Consider the following 21,821-nt stretch of genomic DNA (forward strand, 5'->3'; position numbering starts at 1 on the left):
TCTGCATCATTAAGTAACCAAAAACTGGCTAAATACTATCTGAACCAATCACTTTATTTTCTGGAAAATGTCAAATTTACATTTAGTCAAACTTTGTTGAAAGTATTGACCAAACTTTGATAAATGGAATTTCATGTTCATACAATAGACAAATTAAATGTTTCTTCTCAAGACATCATTTAACTAAGACCATTTTTGTATTCCATCATTGATCTACTTTTCAAATTATGATGTGGAAGGTACTAGAGAAAATGATAAATTACCATATATCATCATAATAATTGAAGGAGAAAAACCAGGACAAACTCTGTGAAATATAAAAAAAAAAATTCAAAAGTAGTATTTTAATTTTCAAATGATAAATTCAAGATTTTCAACAATGATTACAAATATGCTGCTGAGGAAATTGGTCCCAACGACTAGGATTGGCATGCATTATACATATGACTAGGCACATAATCATAGAAATTCAAGACTCATACAGACACACCTACATTTGTCCCATTCATTTTTTTGCGCATGATATTAATGACTCTTTCTAACCTAAAAAAAAGGAAAAATTCTGTAACAGTTTATGTAATAATTATAAAGATATTTTATAAAAAGAAAATTTAATTAAACTTATTTCAAGAGAGTAACAAGTATTGAATTTCTCACATCAATTTTTATTAATTTTTTTTTAAATAAGAAACAAGCCAAGACATTAAGCTGGCTTATTTGATGTTTCAAAGACAAATGATATAAACATTATCCATCAGCAAAATTGAGTTTTGTCAGTAGTTGATTAGATTTTTCAGTCATCATTCAATGAATAAAATTTTCTCGGGCTAGGTGGCTGTTATGAGTTTGAGTATCCACTTGATGTTTCTCAGACACCACCAGTGGTTGGTTCCATCAGGAAAAGAAAATTAGAGATAAATAGATGGAGAGATTAGATTTTTGATTTGGCCATTTTGATTTTGAACATTACATGGAGCACAAAAATGCTTACTCAATCCGGCTGAATAAGTATCTAGTTGCAACTCTGTATTTATAAGTATATAATAAAATGTGATTTTAAAAAGAGTTTACGTACTTGTGACAACTATCTTCTGCTGCTTGTCTTCGTTTTATTTCAGATTCTAATTGCTGAGTCAAATAAGTTACTCGACACTTGAGAAATCTCACTTGATCAGAATCTGTATCCAAATGATTCAGTGAAAAAATTTTAGCATTTCTGTTGTCCTCTAACGATTTTGGGCTAAATCCATGAGAAATCGGTGCAGCTATCTCTATCTTAGGTGAATTTATTGGACTATGGTATTCATCAAACGAGTAGTTCTTAGACTGGTATGAACTAAAAAAAGTAAATATAATATCACAAACTTTTAATATTTTTCCCACCTAAAATAATAAACTAATTTGGACTCAATAAAGTATCAAGTCATTCTCCTAAAGAAAGATTAGTTTGATTGTTATCAAATCCTATAAGTGTGAAAAAATATAAATATAAATATTAAAAAGAAAATATAAATTAAAATGGTAAAAGATACACTACCACAAATTTTTTTTTTGTATATAAAATTAACACAGTCATAACTAACATTCCCTTTCCTCAATAATACCACCTTTTTTTCTCTGACAAATTGCAATACTTTTCATGGATTACAATTTTTGGTCTAAATTTTTGCTGCTTCATGAGCATTTCATGCTTTATTAATTATACTTAGAATAGAAAACTGTTGCTGAATTCATACACAATTATAGTTTCAATGATATGAATAGAAAAAGGGAAAACTTTTCCAGTATTAAAACTATCCTAACTAATTCCCATGAGAGAAACTACAAAAATATATTAAATACAGCACAGTCTCTCTTATCCCACCTGATTGGGACAAAGGTTAGCCATTTTATTCAGGGAGATTTGAAACAGTGAAATTACATATTTTACATTCAATGACAAGTTTTTTGAAATTCATATAGAGGAATATTATATTTCACAAACATTTAAAAACTATGTAAATAAATTATGTACAATGAAACATTGATATTTTGTGTTTTATAGAGCCAAAAGGGACCTATATATTACAAATTTATAAATACTAAAGTGGCATAATAAAATCACTCACAAAATTGTTGTACAAAGTCAAGCCCATTGGTCACACTAGCCAAAAAATTATTTTTTTTTTTCACTGTCCCTCACAATCCCTGTGAGAGGACAGTGATTCAATTCCCTGCAGAGGCGTTGCATTTTTTTTTTCATTCATTCATCTGTGCATAAGCCAGTTGTCTAAACCCTTACATGAATAGCAGAAAGTGACATCATCTCCATGTACATCGCCATCTAGTGGTGAATGTCAGCATATATGAGCTATTACCTGAGTATGTCCGACCATCTATTGTACAGTCCCACCCACACACACACACAGAGTATATATGATCTAAGGAAAGAAATATGGTTGTTGCTTCTGTTAGTGTAGTGGTTTAGCATAATTGTCCAGATTGCGAGGGTATGGTGATTTGATTTCCCACATAGGCAGTTGAATTTTATTTCTAAAATCCATCTTTGCATAAGCCAGTTGTCTAAACCCTTGTAATTTGTAAAAAATGCTTACCTTAGTTGAGCTTTGAGAGATTTGATTTGTTCTTGGAAACATTGTGCTTTTGCCAAAGCCGAATCTTTTTGGGAAATAGTCTGACAAAGAGCCTCCTGTGTGAAATTATTTGAAACAAAAATATATATAAAATTTTACATTCAAATAAAACAATAAATACACGCATTGAAATCATATTTATTATTCAACGGTCAGCTTTGGAGAAAAAAAATTAAATATTAATCTTATTAGTTTTCCCATAATTTTCTTATGTATCATTTTGTATATTTCAGGGTAATACTACAGTGAAATCCTGATATAACGATACTTTATGGACCAAGAAAAAAATATTGTTATAGGGTTATCTTTTACATTGAGAAGCAACAGTATCTCATCATGCACCATCGAAATCACCAATACTTTGTCAATATCAAACAGAACGGAAAACAGAAAAATAAAAACTTTAAAGTATAAATATTATATTTACCACCAATCTAGCTTCCCACTGTTTAGCTTCACTATGCAGCAGGCAACGTGAACTTTTCCATCTCACAAGCTCTTCTTCCAACTTAGCTGCCTAGAAGCAAGAATCGATTTTTTTAAACAAAACTCTTGAAATTTTTCTTTTCTGAATAAAGAATATCAATTTTCTTGAGTTTGAATAAACATTTTCAGATGTTTATTTACAACTTTTTTTAAAATAAACATGCATTCAGCCAAGAGAAAAGAAAACACAAACTTTTTCTAAAGCCTGTTCTTTCTCTTCCAAGACAATTTTGAGTTGATGCAAAACACGATTAAGTTTTGTCTCTTTAGCATGGTATAAACATGATAACAGAATGCGCTGTTGCTGAAGAAGTTTAACTGGATTTTGTGCTGCATCAATCTCTTTGAATAGTTGCTTCAGTTCCTAAAATCAAGGTTAAAAAAAAGAGAATTTAGTTTTCGTACACTGCATTAAAACTTTTGAAATATTAGAGTTTAAAAGCTCCATAATCATAGACTAAATGCAGTTATTAATTGGGGGGGGGGGTTGTTGTAAAAATATGCAGCAAAGTTATAAACTTTTATACATCTATAAATTAATCATTGATAATTTTTGTAGCACCACAGTCATTTTATGCACACGAGGGCTAATTAGATTCGGACCTATAATTTATTGCCGATTCCGAACAGCACCTTTTTTAAATACTCATCGAGAGGTTGGTGAGCTAACTCCTTGATGTGAGATTCCCTGAGGTAGCTATCTTTTTCTGTGGTCATGTCACTGTTTCTGTTGTACCCTTGTGTCAGGAAAGTTTCTGACAAGGACCAACCGGGTATCAAACTCGCAACACCTCTAAACATCCTTTGGTACTTTAGGCAAGTATCTTATCAACCTGGGCTGCTGCGCCCCCTGCATCTATAAATCAATCATATTTAAGCAGATAAAATAGCCAGTTTCCCTTCAATTAGGCCACTTTTCACTGTAATGAATTTGATGCATTTTACCCAGCTGTAGAATTTGAAAAACTGAGATAACAGTTGTCTCTAGGATAGGGATATTTCAAGGTTTGATATTTCAAGTTTCTAGCCAGTGCTTCTCATTTGTGAATCTTCTCTCATCAGAAAATAAAAAAATGTTTCCATAAAAAAGATACCTGCTGTTCGATTTCTTCTTCATTAAAATCATTTTCTTCAGATGGTCTGCAAGGAAAAAAAAAGCTTTTATGAAATGGATGTGGTGACACTTTCAAAATCTTGTCTTGTATGCATTCATTTCACACAAAATATTCTTTAATATACTAACTCAGTTATGGATTTCAATACATCTTCCAGTTCTTGGACTGCAGCATTGCGTTCTTCTGTTACAGCTTTGATTCTTTTTTCAAGTGCAACATCTTTATCCTTCTGAGTTTGATATAAATCATGCATAAGATCTAAATATAAAAACAAAGCTAGTTATAAAACACATAGCCCTTTAAAAATAGTTGAAATTTTATATGCCTGGATTAAAATTGGTATCTGAATTTTATATGGATTTTCAAAAAGATGAAAAATATTCAAATTTCATCACAATATTTGAATAAAATAAAAATGTTTATCATAAGAATTTAAAACAAGTCACAAATGTAATTAGAATGTAATAATTTTTGAAATTTTTACCAAACAATAGTTATACGCAAGATTTATAATAATGTATGTAATACAGTTTGTTTTGTGTAATAAAGAATTTTAATATGCCCCATTCTTCAAATATTTCTTTCAGAATTTTATATTTATTTTGAAAAAAATGAAAGGATGAATGAAACATCCTAGACTCATATAAGACTGTATACAAACACTGGTAAAACATAAAAAAATTACAAAACATCATCTCAAAATTAAGCTGTTCAATAGTGCTTGTATAATATAGTGGGTGTTTTTGCCACATACGATGAATTAATTTATTAAACAAACATTGGTTATAATTAGATTTATAGGTATGTTACTTATTGATATGCATGCATATATGATTGCATGTCCTGAACTGTGAATTAACAAAAATTAATTTTCATACCATTGGATAGATTTACTATGCCTGAGTCAAAGACACACATACAGTAGAATAAATTCAATGAAGTCTTTTTTGTTCTTCAGATTTTGAATATTGAATCTTGCAGAACATATTACAAAATTTTTGATGTAGTCTTTTCCAAAACAATGAAAGTACTAACCAGCAAAAGAGACACTCTCATTCAATGAATCTTGATCGTCAAGTTTTTTTTGGAGATAGCACATGTGTTTCCAAAGCTAAAAAAATTAAACTTATAAGTAAAACAAGCCTTTTTAAACATAAGGGTTTATAAAATTTGTAACTTCACAAAACTTTATAGATTGGAGTTCAGAAAAAGTCCCAAACTTTTGACATTATCAAGCAGAAAAATAATTATCAAGATTCTATTTTTAATTCTTTTCTAATCGATTTTTCTCTCTGTACTTATGTTAAGTGCATGATTACATGATTATCGTTATTCATATACAAAAAAGCCAAGATCTTACAAAAGCTAAGCTCATTTTCTAAATATTTTTACATATGTTTCAAATTTGAATCTTTTTTTTCAAAGAAATTTGGTGAAATTCAATAGAATGTCTCAAGTGTGATGAGTTTTGTAATAAACCTTAAATATAAAATAAGGAAATTTATAGAAAACACTTTTAACATATTCTAAAATTTAAACTGTTGCCAAAATATTCTAACCTTGTCATTTCTTTCTTTCAATACTCTTGCTTCTTCAGATTTGAAAAAGTTCTCTCTAAATGAGTGTGGACATTTGAACTCTTTTGATAAAAAATCTAGAGTTGAACCTTCAGATCCAATATTTGAAAATGAATTGGAATTACAAAATGACTGTGTGGATCTTGAAAGTGATGGATCACTATGATGACGATGCAGCAAGACTTTAAGTTCTGGATGAAGTTTCAATTCTTCTTCTAAATGCAAGCATATAAAATTTTTGTCATTCTGAAACAAGTTTGGGACAGTATAAGCAGCACATTTTTTTGGAGAAGAAACACACATTTTATTGTAATCCATAGGCCATGTAGAGCATGAAGTAATTGATAAACTGCCATCCAACCAAAAATGCTCTGAAGAACCTGAGGTATGATTTTCTTGACGTGCATCAGGAACTAGTGAATCACATTCATAATCATGTAAGTTCGAAAAGCTATGACTGTCATTTTGATTTAAAACCACTCCTATTTCTGGACTTTCATGACACGTAGGTACCCAATCAGCAGGTAAAGATTCACTTCCATGAATATTATCAGATTGTCTTGTTGTTTTAGAACAAGATGTCGCACCAGTGCTGTTTATATTTTTCTTGTGAAGCACTGCACCTACATTACAAGTGAAAACAATTTATCATTGCATAGGTGATTTTGCAGATACAAAATAACTACACAGCAAGCTCTTGATTTAATGGACTGAAGGGTATCTCTTAAACTGTACATTTTTGTGAATAAAAATATCTAATAATATATATATATATATACACACACACACACACACACTATAGACTCTCTCTAAACCGGTACATATCAGACCAGGGTGTGCCAGATTACTGGAAGAAAAAAGCACAGCTAAACAGCATAAACTTCTGCACACAAACATGGACTGAATTTTTTTCTTATTCTACACTTGCAGGAAGCCTGCCTAAAAAACAACAGATTACTGGACAGACCCATGCCTGAATTACAGAGAGTGTCTACCGTACTTAAATTTTATCAATATTAACACTGAATTTTTTTTAAATAAATGTTTTAAACATACTTTTATAGATAGAAAACGTTATACAGAACATTTATATTTGTTTGTTTTTGATGAAGCCTACAAAAAAACATTGGCATAACTTGCTTGATAGGTAAAAAAAGTCTTTCTGAAAAGAATGAATCTTCGGTTGCTTTCTACTTACAAAAACTTTTTATGTTCATTCATTCAATATTAAAATTTACCATAAAATCAATAGTGCATTTTTAAATTAGAAAATAAAAATTAAGGTACTACAAAACATGAAGTTTATACTAAAAATTTACCAGATATTTTTGACGATTGATCTGAATGCCTACGTCGAGGTGGTTTTGGTGGTGGTGAATTAAACCTCTGGTGTGACTCTAGACTCATTGATGTTTGTCCTTCAAAGCTTAAATTATACAAAGCTTAAATTATACAAAGGTTAAAGAAAAAAACCATCTTTGATACTATTTTATATAATTTTATACGAAATTTCAAGCTATGGTAACCATTGCTTATTTAAATTGATAATCAACAATATCAGCTGCTTTATAAAATCAAATTACTAACAATGTATTCCTAAAATAATGTATTCCTAAATGTTTCTAGGCCTGATATAAATGAAAAATGTTTCCTCTGGAAAAAAAAGAATTTTGGTGAAGAGATATAACATTCGTTTTTCAGCTACAGTAATATAGAAATTGAAGCAGATGGAGAGAATATATTTTAAAATTATGCAAGCTCTATAGGAAATCACATTAAACTAGAAGAGGAGGCAACCTTGGGGGGCAAATTTTAGGTAAAACGAAATCACTGATACAAAATTGACTTTTACATTGAAGCGGAATAGCAAAGGAGGGAAGAAAAATTTAAGCACAACATTTGTCTTCCTTCCTAGATGAAAATGACCGACTCTTAGTTACAGCCCTGCACTACATCCAATGTTTGCAATAATGCAAATTATTTTTTAAATGTTACAAACTGTTTTGATGACTAAAGAGAAAGATATCAAAGTTAAAAAAAAAATTGTGACATGGGAATAAAAATCAGCTCACCTGCTTTCCTCACTGGCCATCAGTCATTAAAAGAATAACAGCCTACATCAAATGAAGCCTACATATAATGAGAATTTATTTTACAAAAAATCAACAAAAATAAAATATGAAGTAATAGATAAAATATCTACTGACAAGCTTTTTTCACTGCTCAACTAAAACAAAAAAAAAGTGACATTTTTCACATGAAACATACAATAAAAAAAAAAGAGACATTACAGTATTTTATTAAATCTTGCAATAGTGAAAGGAAAAAAGAGAATAGAATTCATAAGAAGGTCAACACAACAATGGACCACTGACAAGAAAAAAACTTCCAAGTGAAGGGTTAATGATCCTGTGTTACCAATGGATTGCTGAGAAAATCTAAAACATGTGTTGTTTATGCTAGACATGATCCTCTATAGAAGAAAAGCTGTCCAGATATTTTAGAATTTCTATGCTTGTTTTTCAGTACTAATTATAGCAGCCGCTACGTGGTCATGTGGGCATCGTCATGTACTCACATCATGAGGACACAGATTCAAACTCCACTGATAGCATAGTATGGTTTTCCAACTTGTGAGAATGGAAGCCGATCTCCCAATTAAAAAGGTCTCTACACAGAAAGTAATCAATATTTAAAAAATTCATGCATAATACAACAAACAAAATAATCTGTTGAGTTGTTTGCTTCAAAAATTCTGAAAACAAATAACAGCTTCTTTGAGACACATAACAGGCTTTTCTGACAAAAACTTCTTATTAGGTTCACAACACCTTCCAACATGCCTGATTCACCAGAAGGTCTTCAGAGGGATATTTATCAGATGCATGCACCGTCTAAAAGTAGTGGTATCAATTATAGTGGAAATTGCTGAAAAATTGTCTTTGGGAAAGAAATAAAAGACTAATACAAATCTTTGGAGAATTCAAATGTACAGTAAAACTCCTCTTTTGCAGACATTTGAGGGACAAAAAAAATTGTCCATAAAAGAGGGATGACCATATCTAAAGGGGTTCCTGTTGACACTAAAATACAGTATTAACAATAACTGAAATGGTTATTTGCATGCAAATGAATGAAATTCTGACAACACCAGATGTGTTTAAAGTCATGAAAGTACCTAATTATTGCAGATACGCAATTAAAATTACAAAAAAATATTATACGAAATTTAAATACTGAATTTACTTTTGTCTGAAAACTGATTAATCACTGTTTGGTGGAGTTTGCGAAGCATTTTAGCTCCTTTAAAAATTGGGCACATGCAGCCTGCGAGCCAGCTGTTAGCCACTCCTGGTATATATCATTGGCTTAATATCGCTTGATAATTTTTGCTAATTTTTTGCCCTATGCTTCGCACACCTTATCCTTAGCATCAGCAGATTCACCGTACAATTTCTTAAACACAATTTAGTGATGCACACGAAAACGATCCAACCAACCATTTGAAGCTTTGAAGTTGATGGGTCTGAGTACTTCTGCAGCTTCGTGAGCTTCTTATCATAGAATCGGGAATAATTCTGGCTCGATTATACAATAAGATCTCAATTCTTATTGTAGAATCGGGAAACAGGTAAATTCATGTTTCTTGCTGAAATATATCTATCATACACAACTGCATCTATAACAAGTCCTTCTGTCTTTAGAAATTTGTTTTTCCTAGCTTGATTTTTGTTTTTCCGCCATTCTTCTTGCTAATGTGTAATTTTCCTTTTCCTTCAAAATGTAACACATCTGTGTCCTCCTAACATTGAATTCGTTTTTAAGAGCACGAACTCCCATTTTACGTTTTTCACTGTATTTGAAATAATATTTATCTAATATCTGTATTTGAAATAATAATATATATTATTATTTTTGGATAAATAATATTTATCCAAAAAACATGTCCCATGCCATCTTAAGTCTTGTAGCTTCAGGGAAAAATTAAAGAGGACTTAAACACTGCTGCTTAATTTACATATTTATTTTCATTATGCCAGATCTTATCATGGAAGCCCCTATGCAAATGAGGCTCCTGTGATAAGATACCCTGGGTGTGATGTAAAGTACACATAAATTTTGCAATTTAAAAATCCTCACTTCTAGTGGCTGAAAAATTTCCTAAAAAATATTGTTTTTATCACTTGTAATTTTCTGATGAAATGTAAAATGACATTTATGAATTTTGGGATCAAAAATTTGATGGGAAAAAAAGGAATGTTATTGTTTCTAAATTGTTCCGTCATGCTGTGCATGTCATGTAAGCATTACACAAACGTATTGAATTAATTAAAATATGCTCGACACATTGAAAAAACATTGAGACATTTACGTTATGGACTGCATATTTAATAATCAATTAGTCATTCAATGTTTAAACAACTTTCAAACCATTTGCATTAAACTTAAAAACAGGCACTTAAACTTTAAAACAGTTACTCAGCAATCAAGGTCATTAATCAAATATAATTAAACAAACATTTTAAACAGATATTTAATTGAGTTCAACCATATTTAAATTCAATCAATTAATAAAAAACATTTCACAAATATAAAAGAATAGATAATTGGAATGGGAAATATTAGAATGAGACACACACAAAAATAGACTCACCAAAGGCTGGTCATAACCTTATTTTCCTTGCGGCTGGTATTCAGCCCAAATGGCTCTTTGAACTACATTTTTAATATTTTAAAGGAGTTCCCTGCTCTAGAATTGTGAGCACCCCAACGAACTACATAATACACAAACCTTACACACGAAAAGCCGGAAAGAAAGTGAGAAAAACTGAGTAACTGTTTTGTGCTTCCATGTCACAAAAAAAAATCCACGTATGATGTATCTTTATACTGTGTACATGTAAGGGTGAAAGAGAACAGGTAGGGTGAAAATAGAAATCTACTTTGTACATACTCTTCATCTTCTTGTATATTATACTGTTTTACTTTTTCTTGATTTATTTTCTTCCTCTCTTCTTTTTTTCCCCCTTTTTCTTTTTTAACATAGTTAGGTTAGGACAAGATTACCATATTTATCGCTGATTCGTCAAATACAGATCATCCGAATTTCTTGCCAATCACTTGTGAGTGTGTGACGGGGTTAAAATGAGAATATTTCTTTCATAAGTTTAAATATTTTGATGGGGAAAACAGCATTCATGACTGTCATTTACGTAACGACACTATCGTTAAAATTCAGAATAAAGAACAGCTTTGCAAGCATCAGTAACAAGAAAAAATTTTCCTCTTTGAAAGCTCTCAGAATTCCTGGATCCTCTGTGCCAGAGGCATTATCGGCCCCTTCTTCGTGCGAGAAACGATTACTACTGAACGTTACGTTACAATTTTGGAACAATTTGTCAGCACACATGGCGCATACCGCAGCCCATGCAGTAACTTTAGGCGAATGCAGTGGTTTCTCTTCACACAAATGAGGATTTTCGGAACCCCAAAATCTCCAGTTTTTTTTTTGTCTTTTTTTTAAATTTCAAAAAATTAGAAAAAAAAACTAAATTTTCGAAATTTCTGTACAACATTCTTACAGTTTTGCTAATAAACGTACCGTTTACCGCATAATTCTATTGATCTTTGTTGTAGAGATATTTAATTTTGAAATAAGGGCTTATTCGCTGATCACCCTGTATCTATGCGACTGACCCATAGTCATCTTTCTTATTGGTGATTACATAGTCTTTGTCGGTGCTCATCGTGTGGGCAATATGAAAAATTCATCGAATCGTCATTCATAAGCACTGTACATTTCTACCCTTGATCTTTGCCCAACTCCCTTCGCTGTGAGAAATAGAAAACCCAACAAAAGCGGGAAGTGTGGCTTATATGGTGAAAATTAAATAGTAATTTAATTGAATTATTAATTAATTAAATATTTCAGGTTCTTATGGAAATACTGTAATGGTAAATGTTGGTGACTCTCGGAGGGGGGGGGGAAGAAACTCTCGAGGCCATAGGGCAGATAGAAATTTACTGTTAAAGATAGGCTCACTGTAATTTAAGGAATATCATACAAACCGAAATTTTTCCACATGATATTGAAATTTTATCACAGCAAAAATAAATTATTTCAAATTTTTATAACTGAATTTTCAAATATAATTAAATTTTTTATATGCAGTTAAATTTTTAAATGTAATTGATATTGTAATTTTAATTTCGATGGCCTTTCCATTAACTACGTGTACACTTTTGTTCATGTCTTTTATTTCACGTGTAAGACAAAAACCCACATACAAGCCCGCGTGGAATATGTACAGTGAAGAATCGATGGTTGATAATGATTGATTCTGCGCTGTAATATATAAATTGATGACACGACGAATTGACAAAGCTGCGACAAATTTGTACCGCAACGAATTGAGACTACGACAAACTTGTACTGCAACGAATTTGTACCAGGACAAATTGACCGGCTACGGGTCATGTCTCCAGTGGTGTAGATGGTAGCATGCTTGCCCGGTATGCAAGAGGGCCTGGGGTCGAGTCCAGGCGGAGACGTGATGACTTTTCTTTCCGAGTTCACCTCAGCATAATATCCAGAAAATAACTGTTTCCTTGATATCTTGGGCTGAGAAAAAGCCATCTATCATTTAGTTTATGTTTCATGTTTATAAAAAAACACAGTTGAAGGTCACAAAACTCTATATTTGCAAGTCTTTCTACTGCAGTGTTTCTCGACCTATGGTTCATGGACTAGAAGTAGTCCGTGCAGATGGGACAGATTATCCATTGATAGCCTTGAAAATTTGATTCTACTGAAATTATTTACTTTTATGACACAAATGCTAATAATATTCATATAAGTTCAAAAAAAAGATTAGACCCACATACTGTAAGTTAGTGGTCCATCGGATTGTTTCAGACATTTTACAATTCCTTGAATTCAGAAGGGTTGAGAAATGCTGCTCTACAGCAAATGGTGAACTATAAAAAGAATACTCAATTCAGGTTAACATCAGACATATGTGTAAAAAAAATAAGAATGAAGTAATATAACAATCACGTCCTCCACAGGGGTGGGGTTGACACGGCTCTAGCTTTCAGGCTTGGGACGATTCACATCATTTTTTGTTTTTCCCACAACAAATTCACTATGGAAGAGCCAGCCAAAGATCCTAGCCCAGGGGCCCTGCTGCAAGATGTGGAGGCCATGATAGCAGCATATTGACTTTTTTTTATAACTCAAAAAAATAATAATAATTGAAGCATGAGTATATAAATTAGATTTAACATTAAAATTTTTCTTTTTACTTATTATTATAAGGGACATTTATACAAAGAACACATTTCAGGGGATCAATAACTGAAACTGGCATTACAAACATATTGAAGCTATCCATCAAAACAATTGAAATAATTAACATATGGTCTAATTAAAAATATTGGACCTTTCATAACAATATTAATTATATTAGCTGAATCTTTCTATACAAAGTTAAAGATTAGAATTATAAGATATGATGGGAAAAACACTTGTTGTGACCAATGTACAAGTGTGGATCAAGCTAACCTGCGACCCAGGTGAAAAGCCTCATGTGCTGCCCCTAGTCATTCCTGTTGGTAGGCTGAAGCCATTTTAGCCTAGGGGACTCTAGGATGAACTTAATTTTTTATTCATCCAAACCCACACACCATTGTTTACCCAACAAAATGCATTTGACGATATATCCCCGGGCCCCTCCTGGGCTTCACTGGGGTAAGGGTGATGCTGGTATAGAGGGGGCAACAACCGAAAGACCAGGCTGTGTGCCCGCATCTAGGACTTAAACAGAGGGTCGGGTGTCAGGAGGAGGCGCTTACAGGTGGTTCACTGCCGGGCGCCCTGGTTCGGCACTCTCAGTCCCTGGTCTTCCCCAGCAGGACCCAACCCACATGGGTAAAGGGCTTATATCCTGGAAGGGACAGGGGCCGGGTCAAGTCTGGTATGACAGAGAGAGATAACTTTAACACATTGAAGCTCTCATTGATGGGTCATTGTATTTCTTCCCCCCCCCCCATTTTGGGTTGAAGTTTTTAGCTAATCTCAAATGATAGAGATGAAATTTGTTAATACCAAAATACCTACTCCAAGAGGTTTTCTGGACAGAAACTACAGGAGAGAGAAAGGATTCTGGTGCTCCAAGACCTGGACAGGAGAGAACTTGAATTCTTTCTTTGCTTTTGCTTGACCACTTTTGGGGGGAAGAAAATACACACTTGCCCCTTGTGATGGTCCATTCTTGTTTCTGGTATTACAGCCCCAGGCTCTGTCTATTTCCTCAAATTTTCTCAACATCTACGTTGAGGTATGCAGAGCTGCCCTTAGGGATATGCGACAGGTGTGGTGCATTGGGCCTCTTGGTTTGGGGGACCTTGAACTTATGGTGATAGAAGTGGAAAAAATAACCTACATATATAAATCAAATACATTTTCGATTCTGAAATTTTTTCTCATTCCAGAATGAAGAATTTTCATCAATTCTAGTATTTTTTCATTTAATAATTCTGAATTTCAATCAATTCTGGGATTTTTTTATCTCAATACTGAATTTCCACCATTTCTGGGTTTTTTTCTCTCTCATTAATTCTGAATTTCCATCAATATTCTGGAATTATTTTCCTCATTAATTCCTCCTTCTAACCAGATCATGACCCACCACTGTGTCTCAATGAAGAGACATAAGCAGGTGGTCAAAGACCTGAACCATATTGGAAAATGTGCGTGTATGTGTTGTGAACTTAACAAGGCGTTTGTTTCTGTGTAATGCTATAATGCTGCAATCTGCATTCAGTTTTTCAAACTATGAATGAAGTGTGATGATTGAATATTTGTACCGTTGTAGGCCTGTTGCTCTCTGTGGCTAGACTTTTTAACAAGATTGACTCACATTTGCGCCTCGAAGTAGGGAAGCACAAAAAAGACTGAATTCTGAATTTCTATCAAGTCTGGGATTTTTTCCTCTCATTAATTCTTAATTTTTATCAGAAGTGCTGGTATGAGATATTTTCCATCATTAATTCCAAATTTCCATCTATTCAAGAATTATTTCTCTCATTAGCTCTGAATTTTCATCAATTTTTTTTTTCTTTGTTTAATTTTTAATTTTCATTGGTAAATCAACATTTTTCACTATTCCTGTAAAATCTATGATAACACATGAATAGATTACTCAATTTTTGTCGTTATAACCGAGGTTGCCATTTTCAAGACTCTTTTTTAACGAAAAATATAATCAGATGCAATCAAATGCTGTGCAGGAAGCTATTATTTCACAATGATTTGGATAACCAAATTTGAACAAGAGAAAACGGGAAATTATTGTCATAAATACAAGATATTGCTAATTCTTTCCGAATGTCAGAGAAATCACCAAATATGGCTAACGAATAACCTTTGGCGAGAAATACTGTACTAGAAAACATGCAGTGATTTAAAATGTACTGTGGGGGTGATTAACATGGCAAATAAGTAAAATTATTAAATGATATTAATTTTCATACAATTTATAAATTATGCACAATACCTCCATCTCTGATTCTATTAATGATTAATAATTAAAGTGAATTTCACCTAAACATATACAGCAGCAAAAACAGGACAGTTTAACAGGAAAAGGCAAAATTATGGGACACGGGTCAAGTAAATTAGGAGCAAATCAGAGTCCCAAACTTCTTAAAAATCATTTTTTTCATCACTAGGTATTTGAAACACTATAAAACTACAAAAAATATGTTGTTATATCCAAGTTCATGGTATTTTCATCAATGTTATGAGCAAGATTGATTTGACTGTATATAAAATCAGGGGATAAGGAGCTGTGAAACGATTTTTGCACTGAGCCTTGCATCTGATAAGGGTGGGCCCTAAAGGTAAGGATCAAAAGAGTTAGTGCTGGTGTCTTGTGAACTAATATTATTCAAAATTTTAAAAATTTATGTGTCAAAATGAAAGCCTAGACTGCCGCCCAGGTGCACTGCACCCCTTGCATCCTTGCTTAAGCTGCCCCTGCCTATGTATGCACATGCGCACAAAACACTAGTTAATATGCTACTATTTCTCCATCTCTATGCAGAGAAAAAAAATTGGTCTGTGCAGGTAAAAAAAGGGTAAGAGGGAATGTTTTTTTAGTAACAGTATCAGTATATTGTGCGGTTGATTGTATGTTCACGTTCACGAGTAATTTGGTTTTACATTATTGGAATTTCACCAAGTTTTCAGGGAGACTTGAGGATCTCTAGATCCAAGAGCCTACAACTATTATCTATGATCTTAAATATATCTATGATTCTAAACAGAACCGTAGCCAGAAACTTTTTCAAAGGGGGATAACTCATGTTTCGGGGGAACCAAAGTAGACTTAATTAAAAACACAATAGACTTAACTATGTTATTCCATAAAACCAACCATTTCGGGGGGTGGACCCCCCCCCCCCTAAATCCCTCCTCCCTTGATATGGCCTTTACTCATAGAAGGTTATGGGGGATCCAGATCTAGAATATTTTACTGTAATCAATAAAACCTACCAAAAATGTGCACACATTTTTCAGTTCAGGGGTAAAAATCCTTTGCCTAAAATTAGCACAATAAAAAAAACCAATTATGAAAGCAATCAACTAGCAAAAGCCACAAGTTTCTGACACCTTGACATGACTTAAGTTTTTTTGAATAAAGGAATTTCAAGAAAATTTAAATAGATTAATCAAATAGCTCCATTTCATGATTAACTAATGAGAATGTTGCTTAAGACTTGCATGCAGGAACTAACTAGCTTTATTCTGACTTGACCACAGTGTTTGAATTGTATAGACAGGGCCGTAGATAGCCATTCCTGTGCAAGAATTTGAATTTAGGCCCTCTTCTGGAGGCCCCTTCCAAGTGGGCCCTGTGTACAGATGAAAATTATCCCTAATAAGAGTTAAGATTTGCATGGCCCCAAATACCGCAGCAGGAACCCTAGATCTTTGGCGGGCTCTTGGTAAGACTTTACTCTGGCCCCACGATAGTGAATTCACAGTGTGAAAAACAAAAAATTTTAAGAATCACCTTGGGACTCCAGGCTGGAGCCCTGTCGCTGTGGTGGTCGAATGGTCATAGTGACGGACATAGCCATATGCAGAATTTTCTAGAGGGGGTTTTCAGATTTTTTTTCCTTATGAGGGGGTTTACTTTCTTTGACTGCAAAATAACACTATAATCTTGCATATGCCAATGGTGACGGACTCACATTGTGTGAGGACCCCACCAGCGTCACAGTGGTGGTAGGCTGAAGTTGGTTTTCTGTGATTCCTAACGTTGAGGCCCAAATGCGAGCCGATTTCCCCAAAAAATCTTCCAAACACAACACTATATACGCATTCAGACTTTTAGGTACACACACTCACACTTCCAGCACAACTCATTTGGTAGTATATATAGGCATTGCGTATTATATTTTATCACACGTACATATATATATAGTCTTGATTTTATAATTGCACTTTTAATTGGGTTGCTGTATTTTAGAAATATAAGACATCCATATTTGTTATGGGCATCTTTTTCTCACACACCTTGTTGGGCATTTTACTGTTGTGGCCCTGTATTTGTATTTCTAAATTGCCCATGGCAATAGAGCAGAGTTGTGCTAGATTTGAAAGAAGAAAGGCTGGAGCCCTGTCAGCCCCACCCTTGTTGGAACCATGAAGGTTTGGTAGTCTACCCAAGTAGGATTTCCAGTTACGTGATAGTGGGGTATATATGGACTATCTAAAAACGGCACCCATTGTGTATCTCAAAACATATTATGAATTCGTAGGTTTCTTTTTTATGTTATTCCATTGCTCTAAAATATCTTTATTATAATATAGAAAATAAAAAAGTGTAATGTCTTACCCTTTGTATGCATCTACATTAGTCAGGAATAGAAAATTTTCAGATGGAAGAGCTTGGTTTTGACATGTGAAAACTGCTCCAAAAGTCAAAATTCAAGGTGTGTATTTGGAGATAAAAGGCACAATGATGTTCATTGGCACAATGCAACTCATTTAAAGCTTGATGAAGAATAAATGTATCCTGTCCTGTAGGGAAAAATTGAGTAAAACTGTCATCACACATCATTTTAAGCATTAACCTACCAAATAGTCTAATCTCTCTGAATTTAAATATAAAAAAGTTAAATTTTTCCCTTTAGCTTACGCGCGTAATGAAAAAAAAAAATTATTCTCGTTATTTTTTTTTTCGAAAAGGAAATGCCTTCAATTTAAAAAGATCATTCCCACAAAAAAAAAATACAACTCATCAAAATATGTCCATGAACAAAATAGGGACTTTGAAATGTTTGCTTGAAATAAAAGAAACCACTAAAATTTCAAGACCCCCAACCTATAAATTTCGATCAAGAGAAAAAATTTGAAAATTATAATTTATATTGTTTTTCAATAGATGATGATTTTTCAAAATCACAATACGTTTAACTCACTGCAACGCATGTGCGGCGCATGTAAACATTCGTACAAACTGAAAGAAAAAAAACTGTTAAATCACTTTTTTTGGATGTGTACAAACGGAAACTTCCGTACAGGTGTAACAGTTACGGTTATCAATACCATGTAAAATATGGTTTTTATTCCAACAAGGCCTTTAAAGTTTACCAATATTGCAGAAACAGCGACAAATTAATTATTTTATAAATCAATACACGGGGCTTGTACCTCATAAGTTCGGGCCCTGAGCAAACATAAATTTTTGGAGGCCCTTTGTAGTCTTCTTTGAGGCAGAGACGCTTGCAGGGGAAGGAGCATGTAAGTTGTGCCTGAAATACAAAAAGCAGAAAATCTTGGAGCCCTGGGAACATGCCCCGTTAGCCATGTAATAAAAACTCCTGTCAGTGCAATACATTAATTTTTGTCCTAAAATCACCCCTACAAGGGTGGAGCTGACAGGGGGCCCGAGATTATTTTTATCTTCTTTTTCAAGCTATAAATACACTGTTTAGGGGCCCGAGAAAAGTCGTTCTTGGAGGCCCGTTTACGATCTCAGACTAGGAGCCCTGCTTCTAGATGTGTCGGCCCCTCTAGTCCAGGGGCACAGGATGAATCTGATATATTTTTTGTTTCGTACACGAAAATTTGTTAGAAGGGGGGCATAAAACTCAACCAGTCACTTTCGAAGATCCTGGCCTAGGAAACCCACAGAGAAGAGGCATACCCGAGCATGGCCCCCCACGAGGGGTGGGCTGACAAGGCTCTAGCTCTGGGGCCCGGGAGGACTTTAATCATTTTTTGTTTTTTCACGCTATAAATTCAGCATAAAGGGGGCCCCGTGAAAGTCTGGTCGGGGGCCCGTAAAAGATCCCAGCCTAGTGATCCTGCTTGAGGATGTGGGGGCCATGGATAGTACGCATATTTTTTGGGTATAGAATCCTCCAACGTCAAAGTACTTCAAGAGTTATTAACAGATGAGATTCAATGCGTTTTAAAGTTCATGAACAAAAAAATCCAAAATCCTTTTCCGAATGCTTTCATAACATGTAGGATACTGCTTACTGTCTGGGCCGGATTAACCATTAAGCAAAATAAGCAAGTGCTTAGGGCATCACAAGAAAAGGGGGCACCACAGAATGTTATCAAATTATGCATTTATTTTTAAATGTACAACTTGCCTTTTTCCATAGTATGGACCATTCGGTAGAAAATCCTCATGATATTGGAAATGAAAGTATATATCTTAAAATTCCTCTTCGACGCAAGATGAAACGCATATGCTCTTTCCACATCAACAATATTGAAACCTCAAATCTAGATAAACGGAATAATATTGCAAACTAGATTTCACGTTAATGCTGAGTTTTTGGAATAAGATACCACAAATTTCCCATAAAGAAAATCCAAGCAGTGCCGTTTTAACAGATGTGTCCACCCGGGCACGACCCGTGGCCTCAAGTGCTTAAGGGGCCCTCGTGACGAGATTTGGCGCTATGAATTTCGAGAGAAAGCATAGAAATATATGAGTCTCCAAAATATCACTTTGCGTGGGTGCCCATGATGCTGTTAAGACGGCCCTGAGCACAGATAATTCTTAGCAGTGTCATAGGCTCTACAGCAGTGTTTCCCAAAGTGGGCAATATCGCGCCCTGGGGAGTGATGGGAGGGTCTAGTGGGGGCGGTGGAGGCTTGGGATTTAGTATAGGATGCTATGGGTTGGCTTGAGTTGAGGGCGATGAGAAGAAAAAAAATTGAAAAAGGGGGCGATGGAACGAAAAGTGGGAAACCATGCTCTAGAGGCCTGTGCAGGAGCCTAGGGGATCCCGTACCTCCCAAATGACGATTAAAAAGTAAAAAAATATTTTTCTAAAAAGAATTAAAATATCCAAAGAAAATACCTTTATATGTTACCAAATTAATATCTGTTAATTCGAATGGGAGTCCCAAACACTCCTTTTCTCAGCTTAACCCCTTTTGAGGGGACCCCCCTCATAGCACTCACCGGGATCACGCTACAAGATACCTTGATAGGCCCCCCCCGGGCAAAGAGAGTTTGCCAAGGCTCCCATCTAGCTAAAAATATCTGCATTCCAATTTGCATACTTACGAAAATTTTAACCAGATGTAATTGTCACGGGCCCTCTTTGCACTTAAGGTCTCCAGGGCGCGCCAGTTCTACAGAATGAGGACATGAACTTAAAATGTTCAGATCTACGGGTATAACTCATATATGGATCAACTGTGTAGTTTGATCCAACGTAGAAGCAAAAGAAATGATACCAGGTCTACATTGCAAATGAATTCGAGAATATATCAGAAAGAAAAGGTACCCAATCATGGCGATTAACCTAAAAAATAAGGTACTTCTGAATAACATTATGGCTATACTAAGGTTCAGTGGTTGCTCCTGAAGCTGGTTTAGGAAATTCTAAAAAGCAGTCAATGGGAGAAAATATCTTGAAATATTTGTAAAAGACTGGAACAAAAGGTAAGAATCAAAGGTTTGTTTTTTCTGGAAAATATGAAAGCAAAATTTCCAAAAAAGTACATTTTGGCCAATACAAAAACAATTATAGTAACATTGACTTGCGTTTCTTTGGCCTGCTCAATTCCAACAAATAAAATGCAAAATTTATTGGAATTCTTAATTAAGAAAAATATTGAATCAAGAAAAATTTTAATGAAAAAGCTACAGAAATGTAACTTTATAATTTTGAAGCCAGAATTATGTCAAGCACTGAAGCAAAAATTTGCAGAACAATAGAAAGGCTTGATGCTTCATCTCTGCTGAAAGTATAAGCAGATGTTTTGTGTGTTCACGAAGCATTGATTTTGAAGATGTTCAAGGACTTTGCAAAAGTAGAAAAAGCTAGATTACGAGAGGAACCTTTCAAATAAATCAAGTGTGTGCTTTGAAATACTGTAATATTCACATCATATTCTGCCAACTACGATCGTAGTTCGCAGAAAAACGTCAAATGACATTTTATGTTTCGAAACATAAAATTTCACATTTGATGTTTTTAAGATTTTTTTTCAATGGATAGAGATAAATTGGAACATGGCCCTCACATCCTGGAGCAGGGCCCTAAGCTGAGAGTTTTTTGCAGGCTCCCAAGGCCAGATTTTCACGGGGCCCTTTATGATGAATTTATAGCGTGAAAAAACAAAAAATGATGAAAATCGTCCCTTGGTCCCAGGGCTCGAGCTCTGTCAACCCCACCCTTGTAGGGCTGATGGATGGGAAAAACGGCGCGTATGCATCCTGGAAGAGGTTCGGCAATATCCAATATTGTCAATTCTCGCCAAAAGAAAAAAGAAGCTAAACGTGAAAAAAACCTGAAAGTAAAAATTTTTAGCCTTCAAATGCAAAAAATCGGTGAACCATTTCAATGGCATGAAATGATGGTGGGGGGGGGGGGGGGGGGCACCAAAATATTACTTAAATGCTTAGGGCCTTCGAGCGTCTTAATCGGGTCCTCCTTACTGTTCTAGTAACAGTGGCAAGTGAGGA

At 34.1% G+C, this 21,821-nt stretch overlaps 1 protein-coding gene across 2 annotated transcripts; it reads right to left on the minus strand.

The window, feature by feature from the left end:
• Positions 1 to 329: 329 nt before the first annotated feature.
• LOC149085153 (uncharacterized) lies at positions 330 to 18,412 on the minus strand. Of its 2 annotated transcripts, XM_089232994.1 has the most exons (14): positions 18,304 to 18,409; positions 17,718 to 17,902; positions 12,697 to 12,789; positions 7,884 to 7,941; positions 7,131 to 7,237; positions 5,794 to 6,434; positions 5,270 to 5,345; positions 4,363 to 4,492; positions 4,214 to 4,259; positions 3,313 to 3,483; positions 3,061 to 3,150; positions 2,595 to 2,689; positions 1,076 to 1,336; positions 330 to 543 (listed from the first exon to the last, which is right to left on the minus strand). In XM_089232994.1, the coding sequence occupies exons 4-14, from the start codon at positions 7,901 to 7,903 to the stop codon at positions 477 to 479; spliced, it is 1,704 nt and encodes a 567-aa protein (XP_089089120.1). In that variant the 5' UTR covers positions 7,904 to 7,941; positions 12,697 to 12,789; positions 17,718 to 17,902; positions 18,304 to 18,409; the 3' UTR covers positions 330 to 476. The 2 variants fall into 2 exon arrangements, with proteins under 2 accessions (XP_089089120.1, XP_089089122.1); XM_089232996.1 differs by lacking the exon at positions 12,697 to 12,789 and having other exon boundaries at positions 18,304 to 18,412.
• Between the last annotated feature and the right edge of the window lie 3,409 nt (positions 18,413 to 21,821).

This window comes from Pholcus phalangioides, unplaced genomic scaffold (genome assembly GCF_987345545.1).
Source record: "Pholcus phalangioides strain wild (caught in Gottingen) unplaced genomic scaffold, Ppha-v1.0 ptg000007l_1, whole genome shotgun sequence".
Taxonomy (NCBI): domain Eukaryota; kingdom Metazoa; phylum Arthropoda; class Arachnida; order Araneae; family Pholcidae; genus Pholcus; species Pholcus phalangioides.